The sequence below is a fragment of the Haliotis cracherodii genome, unplaced genomic scaffold, assembly GCF_022045235.1.
Source record: "Haliotis cracherodii isolate W230 unplaced genomic scaffold, xgHalCrac1.p SCAF_14, whole genome shotgun sequence".
Taxonomy (NCBI): domain Eukaryota; kingdom Metazoa; phylum Mollusca; class Gastropoda; order Lepetellida; family Haliotidae; genus Haliotis; species Haliotis cracherodii.
Window position 1 is genome coordinate 22136202 of NW_027266269.1, and position 25701 is coordinate 22161902.

The 25701-nt window shown below is 40.5% G+C and overlaps 1 protein-coding gene across 3 annotated transcripts in view; it reads left to right on the top strand.

Annotated features, from left to right (window-relative positions):
* Positions 1-25019, top strand: part of LOC139461083 (probable nuclear hormone receptor HR3) — a 66396-nt gene extending 41377 nt beyond the window's left edge. For all 3 annotated transcript variants that reach the window (XM_071242609.1, XM_071242610.1, XM_071242611.1), the window contains 6 exons: positions 9360-9577; positions 9751-9872; positions 10228-10360; positions 11208-11315; positions 11973-12089; positions 15050-25019. In XM_071242609.1, the coding sequence (XP_071098710.1) occupies positions 9360-9577; positions 9751-9872; positions 10228-10360; positions 11208-11315; positions 11973-12089; positions 15050-15309 (958 nt within the window). In that variant the 3' untranslated portion in view covers positions 15310-25019. The remainder of the gene's footprint in view (positions 1-9359; positions 9578-9750; positions 9873-10227; positions 10361-11207; positions 11316-11972; positions 12090-15049) is intronic.
* The last annotated feature ends 682 nt before the right edge of the window (positions 25020-25701 follow it).

Below are 25701 nucleotides of genomic sequence, written 5' to 3' on the forward strand. Positions count from 1 at the left end.
CATACATCCTGACCAAATTGAGGATCAGGTGTCACAATAATAGCACTGACAGTTCCCAAACTGAATTACAATGATTAGATAACCATGTTGCTTGGAGCAATTCCCTGGGTGATTCTGGGGCAGAATCGGTCCTCCGTACGCCATTATTGTCCTACTAAAGTTAGGATCAAGTGTCACAGTGCAGGTGCTAGTTCTGTGTTCCCCATCGTCAATACTTCACTGGTTCTGTACGCCATTATTGTCCTACTAAAGTTAGGATCAAGTGTCACAGTGCAGGTGCTAGTTCAGTGTTCCCCATCGTCAATACTTCACTGGTTCTGTACGCCATTATTGTTCTACTAAAGTTAGGATCAAGTGTCACAGTGCAGGTGCTAGTTCTGTGTTCCCCATCGTCAGTACTTCACTGGTTCTGTACGCCATTATTGTTCTACTAAAGTTAGGATCAAGTGTCACAGTGCAGGTGCTAGTTCTGTGTTCCCCATCGTCAGTACTTCACTGGTTCTGTACGCCATTATTGTTCTACTAAAGTTAGGATCAAGTGTCACAGTACTGGTGCTAGTTCTGTGTTCCCCATCGTCAGTACTTCACTGGTTCTGTACGCCATTATTGTCCTACTAAAGTTAGGATCAAGTGTCACAGTGCAGGTGCTAGTTCAGTGTTCCCCATCGTCAGTACTTCACTGGTTCTGTACGCCATTATTGTCCTACTGAAGTTAGGATCAAGTGTCCCAGTGCAGGTGCTAGTTCTGTGTTCCCCATCGTCAGTACTCCACTGGTTCTGTACGCCATTATTGTCCTACTAAAGTTAGGATCAAGTGTCACAGTGCAGGTGCTAGTTCTGTGTTCCCCATCGTCAGTACTTCACTGGTTCTGTACGCCATTATTGTCCTACTAAAGTTAGGATCAAGTGTCACAGTGCAGGTGCTAGTTCTGTGTTCCCCATCGTCAGTACTTCACTGGTTCTGTACGCCATTATTGTTCTACTAAAGTTAGGATCAAGTGTCACAGTGCAGGTGCTAGTTCTGTGTTCCCCATCGTCAGTACTTCACTGGTTCTGTACGCCATTATTGTCCTACTAAAGTTAGGATCAAGTGTCACAGTGCAGGTGCTAGTTCTGTGTTCCCCATCGTCAGTACTTCACTGGTTCTGTACGCCATTATTGTCCTACTAAAGTTGGAATCAAGTGTCACAGTACTGGTGCTAGTTCTGTGTTCCCCATCGTCAGTACTTCACTGGTTCTGTACGCCATTATTGTCCTACTAAAGTTAGGATCAAGTGTCACAGTGCAGGTGCTAGTTCTGTGTTCCCCATCGTCAGTACTTCACTGGTTCTGTACGCCATTATTGTCCTACTAAAGTTAGGATCAAGTGTCACAGTGCAGGTGCTAGTTCTGTGTTCCCCATCGTCAGTACTCCACTGGTTCTGTACGCCATTATTGTCCTACTAAAGTTAGGATCAAGTGTCCCAGTGCAGGTCTTAGTTCTGTGTTCCCCATCGTCAGTACTTCACTGGTTCTGTACGCCATTATTGTCCTACTAAAGTTAGGATCAAGTGTCACAGTGCAGGTGCTAGTTCTGTGTTCCCCATCGTCAGTACTTCACTGGTTCTGTATCCCCTGCATCCCACCATCACTGAATACATCAGGGTTTTACGCGACAATTGCGTCGATCGATGCTCATGATATGAATCACTGGATTGTCTGGTCCAGACTCGATTATTTACAGACTGCTGTCATATAGCTGGAATATTGCAATGTGCGGCGTTAAAAAACAGACAAACAAACAAAAGAATACATCAGGGTTTTACGCGCCACACTAATGTAGAGAACGGACGCAGAAAAATATTGAACTGCATCCTGAGGTACGCACAATAATATCCACTGTACCTACAGCACATCAAGAGAAGTTATGGTGTCTGTTATTTCATCCATCAGCCATGACCACTGTCCACATGATCACTGATTCATTCCAGGCTCTAAAGAAATTACCTAAATGTACAACACACTACACCATTTCATTACTTTCAGGAGGGGCGGTCGGGTAGCCTAGTGGTTAAAGCGTTCGCTCGTCACGCCGAAGACCCGGGTTCGAATCCCGACATGGGTACAATGTGTGAAGCCCATTTCTGGTGTACCCCGCCGTGATATTGCTGAAATATTGCTAAGAGCGGTGTAAAACCATACTCACTCACTCACTCATTACTTTCAGGACCCTCATACTGCCTGCTAGACCCTTAAAATTAATCATTGGGCTCCCTTGAACCCCCCCCTTTTGTAAGTCAAGGTAAAACCCTGATACAGGCTGCGGCTTTGCAGTGTAGTCGTGAAGTGTGTCTATTCTTAGTCATCTAATAAGATGAAGCCATTTATAACTCTCGGCAGTCAAATGAGCCCTACTCCATACAGTGAGTATCCAAAGCCTACCACTACCTGATATTGAGGCAATGTGTGGAGCTGAGGGCTGAAAGGCTGTTACCATGTTGCAATAGAAATATTTGTGCGATGTCATCTGACCACTCACATTAATTCATGAATGATGGAGGAACATGTATAACTCAACCGTGAAGTATTAACGGTGTATATTCCCACACTAAATTCCCAATGGTTATAATACACATGACACTTGAAGAAATGACCAAGGGTTTGGGGGCAGAATAGGTCCACGGTATGCCATAGTATTTAGGACTGCACAGAATTCATTATTATTTGTATTGTTTAACCTATAGACTTGACAGAAATCCATTCACAAATAATTTTTCCTTTAAAATTGATTAACAAAACAGCAGAAACATGGAAGTGATTTTTCTTTCACGTTGTTATCTCCCCTGTTTCCATGACTACAACATGGTGGTGACTGACCATGCTGAGTAATATTTAATTTGCCATTACTTGAGGGGGGATTTTGAGTAAAGCAAGAAGTTTTGACTGAATAAAAAAAGATTATCCAGGTCATCGTATCCTGAATCTGCTGAATCTGTTGTCCCTCATGGAGTTTTGATTATCTAGCGAGTAAATCTTGATGTTTGTATGATTCAATATCCTTTCCATAGCCAAAACGTATTGAAAATTAATGATGTTTCGGTTTCAAATCCCCAGTGTTATTTCGGGAGAACAACCAATCCGGGATTAAACGTAACGGAATATGATCTTTTAAGATGCCGAACCCTTTTCCTCCTCTGAGCACATTCATTGAGTCATGTTTATAGATAAATATCTTCAAAAGTTACATATGTAAATAAGACAGAATGTGTGGGTAATTAAACCACGGAAAAATGTACCTTATAAATTGCAGCTTTTTCTTGTGTTGGCCGAAACGTATGAGAGATGTTTATAAAGCATAGGGAACTCATTACGAAAACTAGGAACCAGCAAAAAACATACAGTAAATTATGAACTCAAAGGGACCTTTAATTTTAGTTTGACCTCTCAATTTAATTTTAGTTACCAAAGTTTGTTATGAGCATATATACAGCATATTATATACAGCATATACCGTATTCCACGTAATAAGCGCCCAGGGCGCTCTCAAAATTAAAAATAGGGGGCTCTGATTAGAATATTATATTGGTGAAAAAAAAGATAAATTTTGTGGTTTATGCTGACAGCCTGAAATGTTTATATAGACACATATATTTTTCCAGAATTTAATTGCCCATAATTAAGGGTGCATATAACATACAAGTGTGTATTATACGTGAATAAATAAGTCACGTGTACATTGATCAATCAGAAGGGGTGCTAATTGGAATTTTCCACCAGCCAATATATTAGCAAATATCGCTGTGGGCGCTTATTAGAGTGGGCATATATTAGAGCATATACACACAACGTGGACAGGACCAGGAAAACAGTTCATTTTATCCGTCAAATTGTGTTCATTATAAACATAGTAAATTTGTTATAATGTTTAATTCCTTATTGGTTGCTTTCTTGAAAATACATACCAGCATGTTGCAAGCCAATCTGTTTAGGATGTGCTAAGCATATGACTCCTGATCTTGTAGACCCGTGAAGATTCCGGGGTAGAATAGGTCTTCAGCAACCCATGCTTGCCCTAAAAGGCGACTATGCTTGTCGTAAAAGGCGACTAACGGGATCAGGTGGTCAGGCTCGCTGACTTGGTTGATGCATGTCATCGATCCCAATTTGCGTGGATCGATGCTCATGATGTCAATCACTGGATTGTCTGGTCCAGACTCGATTATTTACAGACCGCCATCATATAGCTGGAATATTGCTAAGTGCGGCATTAAACAACAAACCATCCAACCAACCAACCTGATCTTGTATGTAGCTCCGCACACAGATACAAACACCATCAGAGTCAGCTAAACCGAACATCCCTTCTCTGTTTGGTTTACCATGAAGGGGAAGCTTCGAACACCATCATCCTGGAATTTTTTTAATTTTTTTTTGAAATTGTGAGTGATGTACTAATTTGATATTCGGTAACTTGCAGCTCTTGGGGAATTTTACGATTTTTTAATTACAAATGATTTGGTTGTATGTTCTTGCTGTTTTGTTAATCAACTCAGTGCCAGGCATTGGAGAGCCATCACGGTTAGAATAACTTGGTACTAGAGTGGTGGCGCAGGGAAGTTGCAATGGCTCCAGAAGACATGAAATTTGACAAACATAGTTTGACAAAATGAAATACGTGGTAATGTGAGAGGATATTATGTAGCATAGAGCTGATACCTATTTTGATTGATGAATTGTGCAGACTTGAATATTTTATGAGTGTATTTGGGTGTGCAAATGGAATTATCCTGACAATAGAATGAGGTAAAATAGATACTAATGTATTATAAATGTGTTTGAAAGCACACTGGGGTTTTACTGTAAAATGTATATTCATTGCCTTGTCCCTTAAGAGGCCTTAAATTTGGGGGTTCAAGATTTGTAGCATCGCCTCAATACTACACAGATTTGTAGCATCGCCTCAATACTTCACAGATTTGTAGCATCGCCTCAATACTTCACAGATTTGTAGCATCGCCTCAATACTTCACAGATTTGTAGCATCGCCTCAATACTTCACAGATTTGTAGCATCGCCTCAATACTTCACAGATTTGTAGCCTTGCCTCAATACTTCACAGATTTGTAGCATCGCCTCAATACTTCACAGATTTGTAGCATTGTCCGAATACTTCACAGATTTGTAGCATCGCCTCAATACTTCACAGATTTGTAGCATCGTCCCAATACTTCACAGATTTGTAGCATCGCCTCAATACTTCACAGATTTGTAGCATCCCCTCAATACTTCACAGATTTGTAGCATCGCCTCAATACTTCACAGATTTGTAGCATCGCCTCAATACTTCACAGATTTGTAGCATCGCCTCAATACTTCACAGATTTGTAGCATCGCCTCAATACTTCACAGATTTGTAGCATCGCCTCAATACTTCACGGATTTGGAGCATTGTCTCAATACTTTTCACATTTGTAAACACTACCATCCGCCATCTCCTGTGAATACGTACAGTGAAATCCCTTTTTTTTACCAAAGATAAGAGGTTAACAAGTGAGTTGTCAGACCAATGAATGCTCAGATTTGATGTGAACCACCTCCGTGGTCTAGTGGTTGAGCGTCTGCCCGGAGAGTGGAAGGTCGCTGGTTAGATCCCACCTGCGTCATACAAGAAGACATTAAAGACATTAATAGATGGTACTTCTGGTAACCCTGCCTGGTACGTGGCATTAAGGAGCTCAAGCAAGGACTGGTCGGCTCGATGTCAGTATACTGTGCCTGAGTTAAACTGCGGCATTGTATCTCAGTGGGCTATCACTATAAAATCGGCATTAGTCCGGCCTGGTACAACCACATCGCTACATAAATGCTATGATCTTGAACATGACGTTAACCCTATTTCACCTCACCTTAGATTAAATCCACAATATTTTTTGTGCAATATGTATCACCGCCTTGCAGCCAGCCAATCTACACTTTGCTTCAATATCAGGCAATGGTAGTTTTCTACAAAGTCCATGCATCTATGGACTTGTGTGAGTTTTACTCAACATCATTTCGTTAATTACCTAACACCCTGTGAAGATCTGGGTTAGAATCTGCCTTTAGCAACCCATGCTTGTCGTAAGAGGCGACTAACGGCGTTGGGTTGTCAGACTGACTAACTTGGTCATCGTATCCCAATTCTGTAGACCCAGCAACCCATGCTTGTCGTAAAAGGCGACTAACGGCATTGGGTTGTCAGACTGACTAACTTGGTCATCGTATCCCAATTCTGTAGACCCAGCAACCCATGCTTGTCGTAAAAGGCGATTAACGGGATCGGTTGTCAGGCTCGCTGACTTGGTTGATGCATGTCATCAATCCCAATTGCGTGGATCGATGCTCATGATATCAATCACTGGATTGTCTGGTCCAGACTCGATTATTTACAGACTGCCGACATATAGCTGGAATATTGCAAAGTGAGGCGTTAAACAACAAACCAACCAATGCGCAAATCTTGAAGACCCAAAGATCCCAAGACCCCTTTCATTTCGAACACCTGCGTAACAGCCATATATATGTATATATATTCATGTGGATGGTTATAGTATACGAATCTGTGAAGTATTGACGTTGGTTTTGTTTGAGCCTCGATCATACGCTATGTGTGTACGGCAGCTACTAACAGTGTACAACGCAAAGCTTTGTAGTTAGTTATATGGCTTGATATCATGTGATCGCTGGTAGCATGGGAGGTTGGTTGTAACCTGCTTTGTCATCACCATTAACACCTCATCTGCAACATCCTTCATCAGAGTGCAGGTCATGTCGTTGTTGACTCTTGTATTTATGGTTTCTTCTTGGATCAGGCACATCATCACTAAAGATCCGGGGTGGAATAGGTCTTCTGCAACCCATGCTTGCTTTAAGAGGCGACTCTGCTTGTTGTAAGAGGCGACTAACAGAATCGGGCGGTCAGGTTCACTGACTAGGTTGATGCTTGCCATCGTATCCCAATTGCGTGGATTGATGCTCATGATGTCAATCACTGGATTGTCTAGTCCAGACTCGGTTATTTACAGACTGCCGTCCTATGGCTGGAATATTGCTGTGTGCAGCTTTAAACAACAAACAAACAAGACAGTTACAAAAATATTTTTAGAATTCTCTTATGAATATGCCTCATGGGACCACGGTTAGCATCGGTCCTAAGAACATAGTGAGTGAGTGAGTGAGTTTATTTTAACGCCGCTTTTAGCAATATTCCAGCAATATCACGGCGGTTAAGAACATAGTACTTGGTGTAAGAGACTGCTGTTAGGATTCTGGGCAAGAATGGATCCCCCCTGCATATGCTCTGTGTATGTGGCAGGATGGGTGACTTCATTGATTCTGTGGGGGGCACGGGTGGCCCAGTCGTCTAAGGCGCTGTGATTCGCTGTGCAGAGTTGCGTCCCTTGGGCACGCCAGAAACCTATGATTGTGGGTTCGAATCCCGGTTTGCCCCGATTATGTTTCTAGGTTTGTCAGCACCATACCCGTGCTTGTGGGTTTCACCAAAGTAGTAAACCTGCATCACTTGGGGCTTTCCTCCCACATTAAGCGGACACGCCGTGATATAACTGGAATACTGTTAAAAGTGGCGTTAAACCCAACTCACTCACACTCACTCATTGATACTGTGTCAATGTACCTAATGATGTGGGATGTTGCTCATGATATCAATCGCTGGATCGTCTGACCCGTCGAATTGAATGGGATGCTGTGATGTAGCTTGAATGTTGCTGAGAACAGCGTTACCGACATTCATTCACTCCCACTAATGGTGGGTGCTCCTCCTTTCAGTTTAACAGAGAAGTAGAGCCAACTGGCATGTCCAGATTGTGGAACCACAGCATTTATTTTGAGTTCAATTGAAATTCATTTGAGCTTATGTCATGTTTCTGCTGAATATACTTGTACTTTTTCTTCACTTTTCTTATCATGATGTCACTGTCTTGTCCATCAAAGTTGACCTACACTGTTGGCGTAAAAGGGGACAATGCTTGCCTGAAGAGGCGACTCTGCTTGTTGTAAGAGGCGACCCTGCTTGTTGTAAAAGGCGACCATGCTTGCCTTAAGAGGCGACTCTGCTTGTTGTAAAAGGCGACCATGCTTGCCTTAAGAGGCGACTCTGCTTGTTGTAAAAGGCGACCATGCTAGCCTTAAGAGACGACTCTGCTTGTTGTAAAAGGCGACCATGCTTGCCTTAAGAGGCGACTCTGCTTGTTGTAAAAGGCGACCATGCTTGCCTTAAGAGACAACTCTGCTTGTTGTAAAAGGCGACCATGCTTGCCTTAAGAGGGGACTCTGCTTGTTGTAAGAGGCGACAAACTGAATCGGGTGGTCAGGATCGCTGACTTGGTTGATGCATGTCATCGTATCCCAATTGCGTGGATTGATGCTCATGATATCAATCACTGGATTGTCTGGTCCAGACTCGATTATTTACAGACCGCGGTCATATAGTTGGAATATTGCTGAGGGCGGTGTGGTTAGTGTGATATGTTACAGAGACAGTTACATCGTTGCAGCATTATAACCAGGTAGAGACAGTTACATCGTTACAGCTATGTCACCAGGTAGAGACACTTACAACGTTACAGCCTTATCACCAGGTAGAGACAGTTACATCGTTACAGCCTTATCACCAGGTAGCGACAGTTACATCGTTACAGCATTATAACCAGGTAGACAGGTGGTTAGTGTGATATGTTACGTCATTACAGCCTTATCACCAGGTAGACAGGTGGTTAGTTACAGCTTTATCACCAGTAGACAGGTGGTTTATAACAGCCTTATCACCAGGTAGACAGGTGGTTCTTTACAGCCATATCACCAGGTAGAGACAGTTGGTCGTTACATCCTTATCACCAGGTACACGGGTGGTTTGTTACAGCCTTATCATCACGGAGACAGGTGGTTCGTTACAGCCTTATCACCAGGTAGACAGGTGGTTTGTTACAGCCTTATCACCAGGTAGACAGGTGGTTCGTTACATCCTTATCACCAGGTAGACAGGTGGTTTATAACAGCCTTATCACCAGGTAGACAGGTGGTTTGTTACAGCCTTATCACCAGGTAGACAGGTGGTTTGTAACAGCCTTATCACCAGGTAGACAGGTGGTTTATAACAGCCTTATCACCAGGTAGACAGGTGGTTTATAACAGCCTTATCACCAGGTAGACAGGTGGTTTGTTACAGCCTTATCACCAGGTAGACAGGTGGTTTGTAACAGCCTTATCACCAGGTAGACAGGTGGTTTATAACAGCCTTATCACCAGGTAGACAGGTGGTTTGTTACAGCCTTATCACCAGGTAGACAGGTGGTTAGTTTGACATGTTGGTTGTGTTGCAGGTTATCCAGTCCCCAGTACGGGTATCAGAGCAACGGCTACACATACACAATATCCAACACACAGCCCGCACAGCCCGCACAGCCCGCACAGCAGGAGTTCCCCACATCAACAGACAACGGCAGCTTTACTCCCACAACCACTACCACCACCACTACCACCACGCCACCACACCCACATCCAGTCACTCTGCTCCGAGCCATCGACCTCATGGACCCTGGTGAGTACCCGTTATTGTTTGTAACTCATGGACTTAAATTCATGGACCCTGGCCAGTAACTTTTAAAAGGCGAAAGACCTGCTGGCTACATACAAAATTGTTGTTAATTCTACCCCTGTTAGCATCAATATCCTAGGCCTTGTGGGTAATGTATGTATGTGCGTGTGTTACAGTATCATTCGGCAAGGCAGTGATGGAGGCCCACATGAGGACGTGTTTATACAACAATGACCAAATAGAGACCCTTAAACAGAGACCAGCCACAGCAGAGCAGGTGATCACCTACCAGAGTATGGTGAGTAGATGCAGTGATCTGCCAAGGCAGCGGCCTTGCGGGATTCCCGAAATACTTTTTTGATTGGCACTTTATAGTGAGACGTGTGAAGCCAATTTCTGGTGTCCCCTGCCGTGATATTGCTGGAATATTGCTAAAAGCGGTGTGAAAGAAGGATCAGTTGCTAGTCAGGGTAGACGAAACCCTGTCTGTAGAACAGAAGGATCAGTTGCTAGTCAGGGTAGACTGTTCACTTTTCAGAAACATATGCTTGACGATCCACAATGATATCCAGTCAGAAAACACTGATCAGTTCATGTCGCCGAAGGAATCTCTCTGTAACCTATGGTCAGTTTTTTAACCATCACTGTTTTAGACTCACCGCCAGCTGTGGATCGAGATGGCGGAGAAGATCACGCTCGCGGTACAACAGATTATTGAGTTTGCCAAGATGGTGCCTGGATTCATGGACCTGTCCCAGGACGACCAGATCATGCTATTGAAAGCGGGTGAGTAGTCTTTGACTTTTAGCCCCATTGACCGAAGACCCGTGAAGATCCGGGGTAGAACAGATCTTCAGCAACCCATGCTTGTCGTAAAAGGCGACTATGCTTGTCGTAAGAGGCGACTAACAGGATCAGGTGGTCAGGCTCGCTGACTTGGTTGATGCATGTCATCGATCCCAATTGCTGGAATATTGCTGAGTGCGGCGTTTAACAACAAACCAACCAACCAACCATTGGCTGAAGTTCGTGTCTAGTCAATTTCTATTTCGTCTAGTAAGCTTGGCCATTTATGGGGATTCTGGGTTAGAATTGGTATCTAGCAACCTATGCTGGTCGTAAGAGGCGACTTATGTACCAGACTGATTGTGAGTCATCATACCCTAACTCAGCAAGAAATTCTATGACATGTCAGCTTTGCATAAATCATGTGAAGTCTAATTCAATGACAACGCTGAATGATTAATTTGGAAGGAGAACCTTGAAGAGACATGCTAAAGGTGACACAAACAAGCTGTTGAGACTGAATATATATCATTGGACTTTGTTGCAGCAATACATAACGTTACATCTGAGAAAGAAGCCATAGAAAACATTCTATGTATTGCTACTGTTACCTTTGGATGGGGAGTCTGCATCAATAACATAACGTTGGTCGTTGCTCATGCTGTCAACCAATGGTTTACCATGCCCAGTTTTAGTTCCAGTTTCAAAAGTAATATGGAGAGCTTAGAAAATAAAAAAATGATAAAAATTATTTCCATAGAGGCTATACTGTTTTGGGATATGTGCATATAAGGGCTTTTATGTGGTTAATGTGTGAACATGTCTGAATTTCTGTTTTTGTTTTCAGGGAGTTTTGAGCTGGCTCTGATGCAAGTGTGTCGTGTGTACGATAGTGCATCCGATAGTGTTATATTCGGCAATAACTACGTACCTTTAGATGCCTTTTCAGTTCTCAGTAAGTACATGTTCATGATCACCACAGGCCTTCAAAAGGCCCAGAATTCGTAGGTGTGCCTTGAAAAGTTCTTTAATTGGTTATGGGCTTAAAAAGGCCTAGAATTCAGAAAAATGGAATGGAATTTAACTCATATTTCATCTTGGTAAATTTTCAGTGAATAACGTGTCCACTTCTTCTTTATTGTTCAATTTGTCCTATCGTTCTGTTTATGCAATTACTTTGGCCTTGAAAATATGGAAATAGGTTGAAAAGGGCCTTAAAAAGGCCTTAAATTTGATGACTGGAACTCTGTTTGAAACCTGGTATTAAAGATAAAGTCAAATAAAGATTACGTCCTTGGCTCTGCCTGCCACGGTTCAACATTTTTAAAAATCTGTTTGTAGGAGACTAGTTACAACAAGGACTGTTGCCATTCCCTTGTGGACTACAGCTTTTAGTATCATGGCAATTCATTTTAGTGGACGGGTAAAACTTGAATGACCCTGTCAGTTACGTTTATAGTTGTCTAGCTAGACCATATAACCTCACTTTAGTTGTGTGAGATTTACCAACCAAACTCGGCGTCAGTGCCTCCATCACTGCCTCCGATGCATTGGTGTAAAGTCCTACCACTAAACAATGGTCAGGTATTTTTAAATGATTTGTTTGTTGCAGATGACGAAGAATCAATTCTGATGAGGAGCATCTTTGAATTTGTAAAGATTATTCAAAACTTGAAAATAACGGACAGTGAGCTGGCTCTCCTCAGTGCTCTGATTCTTATAAGTTCAGGTGAGCTTCAGCTGGAACACTCTGCTTCAGTTCGGGGGAGGGGGGGAACAGGAGCATTATTGCCAACACATATCTCATACACAAAGGCGATTCTGGGTCAGAATTGGTCCCCAGCAACCTGTGCTGGTCGTATGGGGTGACGTAATGGATCGGTAGTCAGGCTCGGTAACTTGGTGCATAGAATTTCAATGTATCACCAGGATGGAACGTTGTTCATACTATGAATCACTGGTTTGTCTGGTCCAGATTATACAAAAGCTATTTTACAGACCACTGTTATATATCAGCCTTATCACCAGGTAGACAGGTGGTTCGTTACTGCCTTATCACCAGGTAGACAGGTGGTTTGTTACAGCCTTATCACCAGGTAGACAGGTGGTTTGTTACAGCTTTATCACCAGGTAGACAGGTGGTTTATAACAGCCTTATCACCAGGTAGACAGGTGGTTTGTTACAGCCTTATCACCAGGTAGACAGGTGGTTCGTTACAGCCTTATCACCAGGTAGACAGGTGGTTTATAACAGCCTTATCACCAGGTAGACAGGTGGTTTGTTACAGCCTTATCACCAGGTAGACAGGTGGTTTGTAACAGCCTTATCACCAGGTAGACAGGTGGTTTATAACAGCCTTATTGGTCCCCAGCAACCTGTGGTGGTCGTATGGGGTGACGTAATGGATCGGTAGTCAGGCTCGGTAACTTGGTGCATAGCATTTCAATGTATCACCAGGATGGAACGTTGTTCATACTATGAATCACTGGTTTGTCTGGTCCAGATTATACAAAAGCTATTTTACAGACCACTGTTATATATCAGCCTTATCACCAGGTAGACAGGTGGTTCGTTACTGCCTTATCACCAGGTAGACAGGTGGTTTGTTACAGCCTTATCACCAGGTAGACAGGTGGTTTGTTACAGCTTTATCACCAGGTAGACAGGTGGTTTATAACAGCCTTATCACCAGGTAGACAGGTGGTTTGTTACAGCCTTATCACCAGGTAGACAGGTGGTTCGTTACAGCCTTATCACCAGGTAGACAGGTGGTTTATAACAGCCTTATCACCAGGTAGACAGGTGGTTTGTTACAGCCTTATCACCAGGTAGACAGGTGGTTTGTAACAGCCTTATCACCAGGTAGACAGGTGGTTTATAACAGCCTTATTGGTCCCCAGCAACCTGTGGTGGTCGTATGGGGTGACGTAATGGATCGGTAGTCAGGCTCGGTAACTTGGTGCATAGCATTTCAATGTATCACCAGGATGGAACGTTGTTCATACTATGAATCACTGGTTTGTCTGGTCCAGATTATACAAAAGCTATTTTACAGACCACTGTTATATATCAGCCTTATCACCAGGTAGACAGGTGGTTCGTTACTGCCTTATCACCAGGTAGACAGGTGGTTTGTTACAGCCTTATCACCAGGTAGACAGGTGGTTTGTTACAGCTTTATCACCAGGTAGACAGGTGGTTTATAACAGCCTTATCACCAGGTAGACAGGTGGTTTGTTACAGCCTTATCACCAGGTAGACAGGTGGTTCGTTACAGCCTTATCACCAGGTAGACAGGTGGTTTATAACAGCCTTATCACCAGGTAGACAGGTGGTTTGTTACAGCCTTATCACCAGGTAGACAGGTGGTTTGTAACAGCCTTATCACCAGGTAGACAGGTGGTTTATAACAGCCTTATTGGTCCCCAGCAACCTGTGGTGGTCGTATGGGGTGACGTAATGGATCGGTAGTCAGGCTCGGTAACTTGGTGCATAGCATTTCAATGTATCACCAGGATGGAACGTTGTTCATACTATGAATCACTGGTTTGTCTGGTCCAGATTATACAAAAGCTATTTTACAGACCACTGTTATATAGCTGCAAGATTGCTGAGTTGAGCATTCCACAACAAACACTTGTTTACACTCCGCTGCTATATAGCTGGAATATTGCTGAGTGCGGTGTTAATTAACAAACAAAACACTCAGTCCATTCTTTGCGGTGCAATTTTGTACATTCTTAGTCGTTTTTATCCCCCCATTTGCATGTCAATCCGTCAGCTGTCCATCTAGTGGACCAATATCCTGGTGTCCCCCGCCTTGATATTGCTGGAAAATTGCTAAAAGCGGCGTAAAACCATACTCACTCTAGTGGTGAACTTTTCATGATTTGGGAGTTTATTTATTTTTAAAAATACTTTTTTATGTTTTCATGACAACGAGTAGACTTATACTGAAAATGAGAGTAGTGCTCATTTTCAGAGCATAACTCCAAAAGTGTTAAATATTTCTATAATTTCTGTTGAAACTTGCTATACGGATTAGTCTGGTGGGGCCATGATTTGGGATGTTGAAAAATACTAACCAGCATTATTTTTTCTTCATTGAACTGCACGCATCTGGTGGCAATGAACCAACAGTGGATAGAGCAGACAAAGTGAACTGCTGAGTTGCGCCAGAACGGGGAATATGTCATCTCCTGTTGACTCTTCGCTCATTTTTCTTTGCACTGTTTTTACCAGGAATATATTTGTTATGTCCATAATGCATTGAGAATCTGTCCTTTCATCTGGCAATTGTTTTATTTATTTATTTTTTTTGAAAATGATGGATTACCCTGATTCTCTGACATTTTCAACGTCTGCCCATTAATGCTCTTTTCTTAAAAGGGGCGGTCAGGTAGCCTAGTGGTTAAAGCGTTCGCTCGCCATGCCGAAGACCCGGGTTCGATTCCAGACATGGGTACAATGTGTGAAGCCCATTTCTGGTGTCCCCCGCTGGAATATTGCTGGAATATTACTTAAAGCGGCGTAAAACCATACTCACTTACTTTTTTCTTAAAAGAAAAATTTGAAACATTTCTGAAGTTTTCTTTTTAGTTTGTTATTGTCAATTTAAACTGATTGGTTGTCAGTCTGGTGTTTTGTTGTACGTTTTCTATCCTATATTTTTTTTTTCCTTTTTTCAGATCGACCAGGTTTGAAAGACACAACTGATATCCAAAAACTACATGAAAAAATTTTGACAGCTCTGAAATTAGAAATTGGCGCCAATCACCACGACGATCATGAATTGCTTTCGAAGGTGTTAACACAAACCCCAATATTGCGGACATTTTCTCTCCATCATATTCGTGCTCTCAATCGGTTTCGAGAGACTGCTGCTGATGTAGAGTTCCCTGCCCTTCACAAAGAACTCTTCTCTGTGGAGACCGTAGAATCATCATGAGAGAATTTCAGATTCTAGGGATGTGTTAATTTTTCAAAGATTCTGATTGGATAATTTGTGTGACCTGACACTCCCTCTTCCATTAATGGGATCTGCCAAAGCTGAGGCTGGAAGAGTTCATCCATGATTTCAAGGGGTGTTGGATAGAACATAATGAAATACATTTGATTGTTCCAGAATTCTGGGAATGGAAGAGAATGTTCCGCATGTGCTTTGACAGAGGTCAGAGGTTGTTGCAATGTGATTATTCAAAGTTGTTTTTCTTCCTTTTTTTTTTCAAATTGATAGCGTTTTACCACCATCATAGTGTAAATTACATAATTCCTCCATGCATGTTCTGAGTGTGCTGTACCCATCACACGTTTCACATATATCGCCACCGTATCTCACGTGTGACTGGACAATACGAGCAGCACGGAGTCCTATAGAAATAGAATTTGTATAATCGGGTTATATATACTGTATAGTACTATATTCATGCATTATCATCCTATGAGAGTTACCATTATGTAGGTTAGTGTCATGAGCTGATTCTGGAACATTTGAATGTCGGTCAAGTTCTAGAATCTCTTGTTATGATTGAGAAATGTTGAGAAATCACCTGCGACTTCTTGTATTCGCTATGTCGAATTATTCCTTACCTCATATAATGAATGGATCCGTTTACCAAATATGTTCATTTCATTGTGAACTTTTTTCACACGTCAGTGTAATATCTTATTTTCTTGCGCTGTTAAAAGCATTTGTCAGTAGGTTTTGGCATGGTTGTAACTCAGCCATTGAGAATTTTTGTCAGCAAAAAAAAAATCAAATTTCTGTCAAATATGTGCTTTAGAAATAGTAACATTAAATATTTCTTCAGCTAAATATTTGATTTCGTCGGAATTTACTAATGATTTACAACATTTGACATGAAGTGCCCAAGCCTTGAAGAAACGAGTGTCCTATTTTAGCTCATCCAAAATAGGTATGTTATTATATTCAGGGGGGAGTTCATTTTTTTCTTTAAAAAAATTTACATGAAGTAAACTTTTTTTCAGTGACATTCAAGTGCCCCCATATTAAAGATGACAAATTGAAAATATGGAAATACTAGTGTGCATCTTAAGAGAAACGTGCAAAACATTTATGCAGTGTGTGACTTTAGCCGCTAGTCCGAAGCCTGAGTCTAGTGAAACTGAGTTTGGTCTAGTAAGCTCAGTTAAAAAAAGTCTACTAAAATATACATGAAATTATGCTAAGAGCCAAGTTTGGGTTTCAGATTAGCATAGGTCAGGAGCCCAGACACACATATTTTCTTTTTTCACCCAAGAGCCATAAAATGTTCTGTGATTAGGATGTTATTAAATAAGTCCCACCTCTCTTTGTAATGGGGGGCACAGGTGGCACAGTCGTCTAAGGCACTGTGTTTAGCTGTGCAGAGTTACGTTCCTTGAACACGCCAGAAACCTTTGATTGTGGGTTCAAATCCCGGTTCCCCCAGATTATGTTTCTAGGTTTGTCAGCACCATACTCGTAGTTTCACTGAAGTGGTAAACATCTGAGACCTGCATCACTTCAGGCTTTCCTCCCACATTAAGTTGACACGCCGTGATATAACTAGAATACTGTTAAAAGCGGCGTTAAATCCAACTCACTCACTCACTCTTTGTAATGACTAGTTAAGGAGGCTTGTTGAGCCTGTTGACACTCCTTTACAACATGGGTTCCCAGGTAGCCTAGTGGTAAAGGCGCTTCATCGTCACGCTGGTGACCCAGGTTCGATTCACCACATGGATGCAGCATGTGAAGCCAATTTCTGGTGCCCCCCCTCGCCATGATATTGCTGAAATATTGCTAAAAGCGGTGTAAAACCACATTCACTCACGTTAAAGGAAATGCATGTTCTCTTGATAGGTGGCATATGGCACTAAATGTGTCGAACACAGTAGTACATTTAAAACATAGGCTATACTGTATGTTTTTAGAGTATCTAATGCTTGTGGTATCTGATTGATTATTTGCCCAGGTCTTGCTGAGAAATATAGATAGGCCTTTTATATTTTGTTAGTTGGTTTTCCAAACATTTGGCCTAAAATTCCATGTAGGTGGTTGGGATAAAGAAAATAAAAATTTTCAATAGTAATGCTACTAATGAATGAAAAACAAACAAGTTTTAACATGGCAAGTTAACGAAAGATAAATGTTTGGTTGTTTTTATGTGTGTTCGATTTAAGATCATTATTCTTACAGTGGTGAGAAAATCACATAGTTTTTTCATCTCACATTATTGTAAATCACTCTGACAAATATTTTGCGTCAAAAGTCTTTTTCTTTTTTTTTCTAATTTCTGTTGTTTTATGTCACAATGACTCATAAACCAACTAAAGAAATATATAAGGCCTACCAGCAAAATACACTGGACGGGTCAATTATTGTCAAGTTTTAAGTGTGTGTTGTCCTTAATACAGTTGTGTTGCAGTTTTGGAGTACACAATCTTGAAGGCAGGCATTTTGAAGGCAGCAAAATCCTCAGTGTTATATTACCGGAACTGTCAGGAACGAGCACAAAAACCCATAATGCCTTACAGTCGAAAAAACATACATTGCTGTGTTTTGTCGTGTTTTTTTCCTTCATTAGAATATACATAACCAATTTTCGGAGCAATGGAATAAATATGTATAAGAATATAATAATGTTCTGTTAATGACTATTTCCGAAAATCACAAACCCTAAATTTCAGTATAGAGGAGGACGTTTCCGACAATTTGATTGGTTGATTTGTTTGGTTGATATCCCACAATGCAGTGCATATTTACGTTAGGGGAATAATAAACCAAATCTTGATCCTGAGGAATAAAAAAATTCTTGATATGACCATTATGCATTTACATTTGAATACTTCCCGAATTATGATAAACTTAACAAGCCCGTGATCTCAAATAGCGTTGATAACAGTGAGTTTGAGATGGAATTTTGAATTTATATGATGAGACATGATTAATTCACAGTTGAAGTTGTTGTGTTGATGTAAAATAGCTGGAACTGACAGTAACATTTTCCGTGCCATTTTATTGTCTTGTATAATATGTTTGTGTTTCTCACCCTGTTTCATAGGCATTTACAGTTTCTTTGACCTACGAAGTTGATCTTCACAAAAAGAGTATTTTATTATCAGTTTTAATATGTACAGTTTACTGTAAAACGTCAAAGCTTTTTGACCTCCTTGTTTCATACAAGTTACACCAAGTGTCTCAGAAAGTTACCTCCCTTTGTTTATCAATTTTTACTTTTTGTAATTTTTTCCTCAAGATGTTTACCTCACTCATATTTACTGGTTTTGTGTATACTTCTATGAAATGATCTAAAACGTAAAATTAGGTATTCAGATATTCAGACAGTGTATTTACGAACCAGGGGAGGTAACTCTTATAAAATAATCAACCTTGTGGTGTCTTAAATAGGGTGGTAATCCATCCGATTGTGCATTTGTTGAATATGGAAACTAACCCAAGCTTGATTATGTTATAAGACACTTTTATTGTTTCTAAATATGGCAGTTAAACAGATATATTGAAGTTTGTATTGTACATTGTACTCGTCTATACAAGAGCTGTTCAACTCGCTGTACATAGCTCACCTTGTACAGACAGTCTACCTTAAATCTGTTATCCAATGTAAGGTTTGCCAAGTGGTTGGAATAAGCATCACTGTTGTCACCATGGAGACGTCTCATGGGTCGTTAACGTGTTATGAATTTGTGACGAAGAGAAGTCGTAGAATCATTTTTATGGCAGCATGCAATGGTGACATGTCATTTTGTCATCAGACGACTCGCAGAACTTGTTGGTTTGAAATTTCCCTTTTTCATCACAATGACAATGTAAGGCCAGATCGGTTTTATCTCTTTTTTAAAACAGATTTTGCTTTATGCAACATCAACAAATTTGCTGCTAATTATCGTGGCAGTATACAGAGAATCAGATAAAATGACAATGTTATTTGGTGTAAATTTCATATTTTTGGTGGCCCTCACTGTGAAATATATTGCCAAAATACCTAAAAATCTTTATTTTAAATCATGTTTTCAAACACATCATAATTTGATATACATTTTTAAAACTTTTGTATATCTTTTAAAATGTTTTGTGGCTCAGCTTTAGTCCCCAATAGACTGGTCTGGCCTTATAGGCACAAGTCAAGTCATGTCATGAAAATGAATCTTTTTCACAATTTGTCAATCATAAGAAATGTAAAAGCAGGTACTTCATTTCTATGCCCTGGCAAGAAAGAAACGGTCATGTTCGAGATGATCTGATTGGCTGGCAGCTAGCTTGGGAGAGTCCATCCAGAAGTGTGAGTGGTGACACCTCCTTATCCAATTTGTATATAATCCTTTGATTAAGCAGTTATATCAGGGAATACAATGTAGACCTCAGGGTTGCTACATCGTCTTTAGCTGGTGCAAACTAGCTTTCCATATATTATCAGACTGGTCCTTTATTATCAGTGGTGGGGCTCTTGCATTTAAGTAACCATAGATATGGACATCCACAATAATCTCATCTTTGACTCTGATAGAATTCCTCTCTGTCTGAACATCTGATAACTCCTCCAGGTGACTATGCTTGTCATAATAGGCGACTATGCTTGCCGTAAAAGGCGACTATGCTTGTCATAAAAGGCGACTAACGGGATCGGGTGGACAATTGCGTGGATCGATGCTCATGATGTCAATCACTGGATTGTCTGGTCCAGACTTGATTATTTACAGACAGCCGTCACATAGCTGGAATATTGCTGAGTGCAGCGTAAAACAACCAACCAACCAAGACACAGCAATTCTCTGTGCAGATTTGCAACCCCTGATCATGGGTTTTGAATCCTGGTTTGCACCGCTTATATTTGTAGGTATGCCAGTTGTGAATGTCGAAGACCTGCATCACTTCGGGCTTTCCTTCCACATTGAGCTGACACGCCATGACATAACTTGAGTACTGCTCAACGAGGCCTTAACCCATCTAGCTCACTCACTCACTCACTCACTCACTCACTCACTCACTCACTCACTCACTCACTCACTCACTCACTCACTCACTTACTTGAATTTGTAAATTCCATTTTAACAAAAGAAAACACACACAATGCAAATATGCCTTCGATGGTACTCCGTTTTGAGTGTAGATTCCATGACCTTAAATGTGTTCAATATCCACAACAAGGTAATGGTGTGGACTTTATTTACATTTAGAACAGGCCATTATTATGCTTGTCATAAGAGGCGACCCATGAAGATTCGGGGTAGATAGGTCTTCAGCAACCCATGCTTGCCTAAGAGGCGACTATGGTTGTCGTAAGAGGCGACCAACAGGATCGGTGGTCAGACTCACTGACTTGGTTGAAACATGTCATCGGTCCCAACTGCGTTGATCGATGCTCATGATGTTAATCACTAGATTGCCTGGCCCAGTCTCGATTATTTACAGACCATATAACCGAAAATATTTCTGAGTGTGGTAAAAACAAACAAACAAATAAGCAAAGAAAAGTAGGTCTTCATGAGGAGAGGAATATTGCTGAGTGAAAGGTCTGATTTTCATGAGATTGCATCACGATGTCATGTTTTCACTACCCTCACCATTAGCTGTTTCTACTTACGGGAAATCAAGCTGGGTGCCCCACCCCATGGTATTATAAGAGACCAGCCAAAAAGGGTCTCTTTCAGCCGAATCAAGGTAGGGTATATAGCCAGATATCACTGCAATGTATTTGTTACAAAACTGTTGTCAGACCAAGCAGGTATTTGTAGTGACTTCATCTTTGATAGCTCCTTTAAATAATACAGGAGAATACATGGCTATGGCATTATGAGGCTGTGCTGAAAGAGTCCCTTTAAATTTGGCCTTGGGAAGTGATGTTGTATTGAGTATGGTACAGACTTGATGGAGATTGGTTGTCATGGTTACCTTTATTTTTTTATTTTTTTTGATAATAGTAAAGACCTTGTGGTGATTTTTGAATGAATTTCAAGTTTGGTTTTTTTTCTGATTTTTGTTGGGGTTAGTTTGAGAATGTTGTAAAGCAAACTTCATCAGTCTGGACCTGTTCTTTGGATAGCAAGAACAGCATTCCCATAGCAATGACCCTTGCCCTTTCAAGAACTGGAACATCAGGCACAGTTTGATTTAAGGCTCCACAGGATAACATGAACTTGTGTATTTTGCTTCCAGTCAAGGCAGAGGTATTATGCACACCCAAACATTTTACCTGCTCAGTTTTCACACTCTTAGCTTGCAGGTCATTTGAATTAATAAAGAACTCTCTTGAATTATGTAAACATGTTTCTAGCATATCAATCAGATTTGTTTCTTCTGAGAATTACCTTATTCAATGTAATAAGCGCCCAGGGCACTCTCAAAATATTAGAATAGGGGCAGTGGGGTAGCCTGGTGGTTAAAGTTTTCACTTGTCACGACGAAGATCCGGGTTTGATTCCCGACATGGGTACAATGTGTGAAGTCCATTTCTGGTGTCTCCTGCCGTGATATTGCTGGAATATTGCTAAAAGCGGCGATAAACCTGCTCGGTCACTTTTATTAGAACATTTTTGGGGTGAAAAAAAAAACAGTTAAAAGATTGTACATTTCGTGGTTTATGCTGATAGCCTGAAATGTTTATATACGACAGATATATTTTTCCAGAATTTAAATGCCTATAATTAAGGGTGCATAAAACACACGAGTGCGTATCATACGCGAATAAATAAGTCTTGTGTACATTGATCAATCGTAAGGGGTGCCAATTGAGATTGTTCACTAGACAATATATTAGCAAATATAGCTGTTGGCACTAATTAGAGCGGGGCACTTATTACGTCGAATATGGTAAGGCAGATTGTCCATGATGTAGTCCATGAAACAGTGGACTAATTCCTCTAGTTTCTATTACACACTATGTATATTTGTATGTGCTATGTACTATGTATATACTACACACTATCTATACATTAGAGTTCAGGGCTTTGCAGAATACTTGTTATTTTCCGAACGTCTTGTCAGTGCAAGGGTCATAGTTAGGCAACTATTGCAGACTTTTTTTCTCATGTAGCTGATGATTCCGTCAGCTTCTCGTCCTCCAGCAAACGCTGCTGTTTGGAAGTCTGGTGAAAACTTCTGTCAACATGTTGCAGCTGATGTTCACATGACCTTCATACACTCAGCATTAGTGGCAAGTGTTAACTGCCCTACCTTATTCAAAAATTGGTTTAGGTTGGACTTAAGGTTACCTGCCCTTGTCTTATTTGAAAATTGGTTTTAGTTTGATTTTTTAAGAATGTGACTGCCTGGAGACAAAAAAAACATTCAGAATATAAAATAATAATAGTTTGTGTGTTTTTTTGTGCCTGACCACTGTTTGTTTTTAAACGGTTAAAAAAATAAATACAGAAACATACATAACAAACTATTAACATTTTATGTAATAATTCATCAAATGAATTGCATGTAGTTGGTGTATAGTGAATACAGATACGAGTAATTATAAAAATTCTTAACTTTCTTTATACGTTGGCATTTGTTCTTCCCATTCTGTTCAGAGTTATGTCCCTTGGGCACGCCAGAAATCTATGATCATTGGTTCATATCTGGGTTCGCCCTGATTGTTTCTAGGTTTGTCAACACCATATTCATGCTCATGGGTTTCACCAAAGTGTTAAACATGTAAGATTTGAAACACTTTGTCATCCTGTCCAGTAAGATGAAAGGTTTTACTTGTCATAAGAGACGACTAATGGGATCGGGTGGTCAGGCTCACTGACTTGGTTGATACATTTCATCGAATCCCAATTGCATAGATCGAGCTCATGATGTCAGTTACTGAATTGTCTGGTCCGGACTCGATTATTTACAGACCACCATCATATAGCTGGAATATTGCTGAGTGCAGCATTAACAACAAACATTAAGCTGACACACTGTGATATAATCAGGAATATTGTTCAAAGCAGAATTAAACCCAACTAACTCCTCCCACTCAACCAACTGATGCAACAACTTCATGCACAATCAAATAAGTAGATATTGAACTCTAGAAATTTAGTTTATTATGAAGACAGATCCAAAATAATTTATTAACAAAAAATCCGAAGTAATTGATTTGCAAAATAATCTGAAACAATTATTTATTAGGTTAATTTCTGTTGCTGAACCAGGTTTTTTGGTTATCAAAAAAAGTGTGATCAATAGAAAATTGAAAGTAAGGCTTTAGTTTCACTTGACTTCCCCCTTGCTTGTATATCTTAGGGTGATACAGTGTCCCATGTAAAGGAGTTGTAGAATAGCAGTGTTTGGCATGGAGGACGAACATCATCATCATCATCATCATCATCCACATCATCATCATCATACCTGCCTATCTCATTGTTGTCATGTGACAGTGTTCAGAGAATCACTTCCGCCTCGTGAGACAAGTTCAACTCCAAGTGCTCAAAAGTTAAATTGTGATTATATTTAGAGATAGCTTGTTACAAATCGTTCCAAATTAATTTTAGTTCTTAAACAGCACTGCTTTACAAAAGATTTTTTAATATTTGTTCTACAGTGCATTTCCAACAAGGAGTATATATTTTGCACCCCTATTGTCGTAATGGCACGGTCTGTTATTAGTTTGGCCGTCGACAATATGGTGCAGCATTCATGTACACTTAGACTTCATAACCAGAGTTAGCGTTGTACATACAGGAGCTTATTATTGTACAAAATTAGCCTTACTTAATCACCAACGTAATTCTGTCTTGATAACCCTAACCCTCTCAACTGGCCAGTTCAACAATGACCGAGTCCAGATGTTCCCGTCGGGAAAGAAATATTACCTGGTTCCATTTATGTTACAGTTTTGTTGATTTGTTTGATAAAAAAACTGTAAAACCTGATCTCAATTTCATATGTATAATCCCCTACCCAGATCATCCTCAACAGTCTAGGGAATATTCATTTGCAGTAACCTAGCTACCCTGGATGCAATGTACTGTTTTATGGTGACTCACTGTTTTGACTTTTGTTTAAATTCAAAATACATTTTGACATAGATGAATAAAGTTTGTAATGAATTTACCTAACATTAGAACTTTGGGAACAATGAGCACTTTAATTACTTTGTAAATTTTTCTACCTAATTCAAGTTTCCTCATATTTAACCCCCAAATCTTGAACTTTTTAAAATCTGATGTTGCTAAATGGACAAAATGTGGCCAATTAATGTTAAATTCTAATTCATTTAAATTTAGATTTGAAAGTTAAATAAAATGAACGGGTACCTTTTCACACAATGTTAATTGTCTTAATTTCTTGTATTTCCCCAAACACAGATTACAGTGAGTATTGTATCAAGGGTTGTAGTTACCATGGAAATGGTTCCTGGATTTTGAGGACATTACACAGATGGCCATTCTGTTTCCGAATTCTTTTACTGCCATAAATGTTGTTTTGGTTATTTTAGCGGATTTCTGTGACGGTGGTTCAGTATCATTACGAAGAGCAAGGCCTCATTCATCGTGATGTCTTATCACCTAAATATATATATAGATATACAATATATATATACGTACAGTGTACAGTGGTTGATATATACCTGTATATCTTGTTGTGTACAGATGCGGACAGACGAAACGGACACAGCATTTGTCCGTTGCTGTCGCTCCACTTTCATGTTTTAGGAGTCAATAAATTTTGTCTATGCAGATTCAAGCTTTGTTGTTCTTGGAGAACTGTGAACTATGGGGGTACAGTATTCTGCAGTCGTAAGAGGCGACTTCATGGATGGGGTTGATGGGCTTGGTGACTTGGTAGATTGCATGGCATCGTATCCCGACTCGTGGATCACTGGATTGTCAGCATCTTCCCCAAGCTCCTCACAGCGATAGTACGTTCCCGGAGCTCTCTATACTATCGCTGCCACCAGTCAAAACTCCCCACTGTGAATAGGTGGCCACAACCATGCTTGGAGTTGAACTCGCAACCGAATGACCGTTATGTTTACAAACAAGTGACGACTGTCGTGACGCCGAATACACTTATCGCTGCTAAATTACTTTCTTTGTTTGTCAATTTGAATTTCTGTTTCATTAAAACTATCGTGTTATTGATATAGTAAGAATGTAAGGGAGAAGTTGGTTGATTTTCCGTTAGTCTGCAATCTCGAACCAATCTGATTATCAAAACAACAAAGTGAATTCATCTGGAAAACATGGTCAGTCGTAAACCTTTTCAAATTGAAATATGATGGCATTCCCAGAGACATAAACAAAAGTATAAACGTTACTACATATGGGGTTGGAGGGCAAATTTCAAGATTCTTGAAATGGCCGCGCCCACACTGGTGGCAGCGATGTTACCGAGAGTGTAACGAAGGTGTCA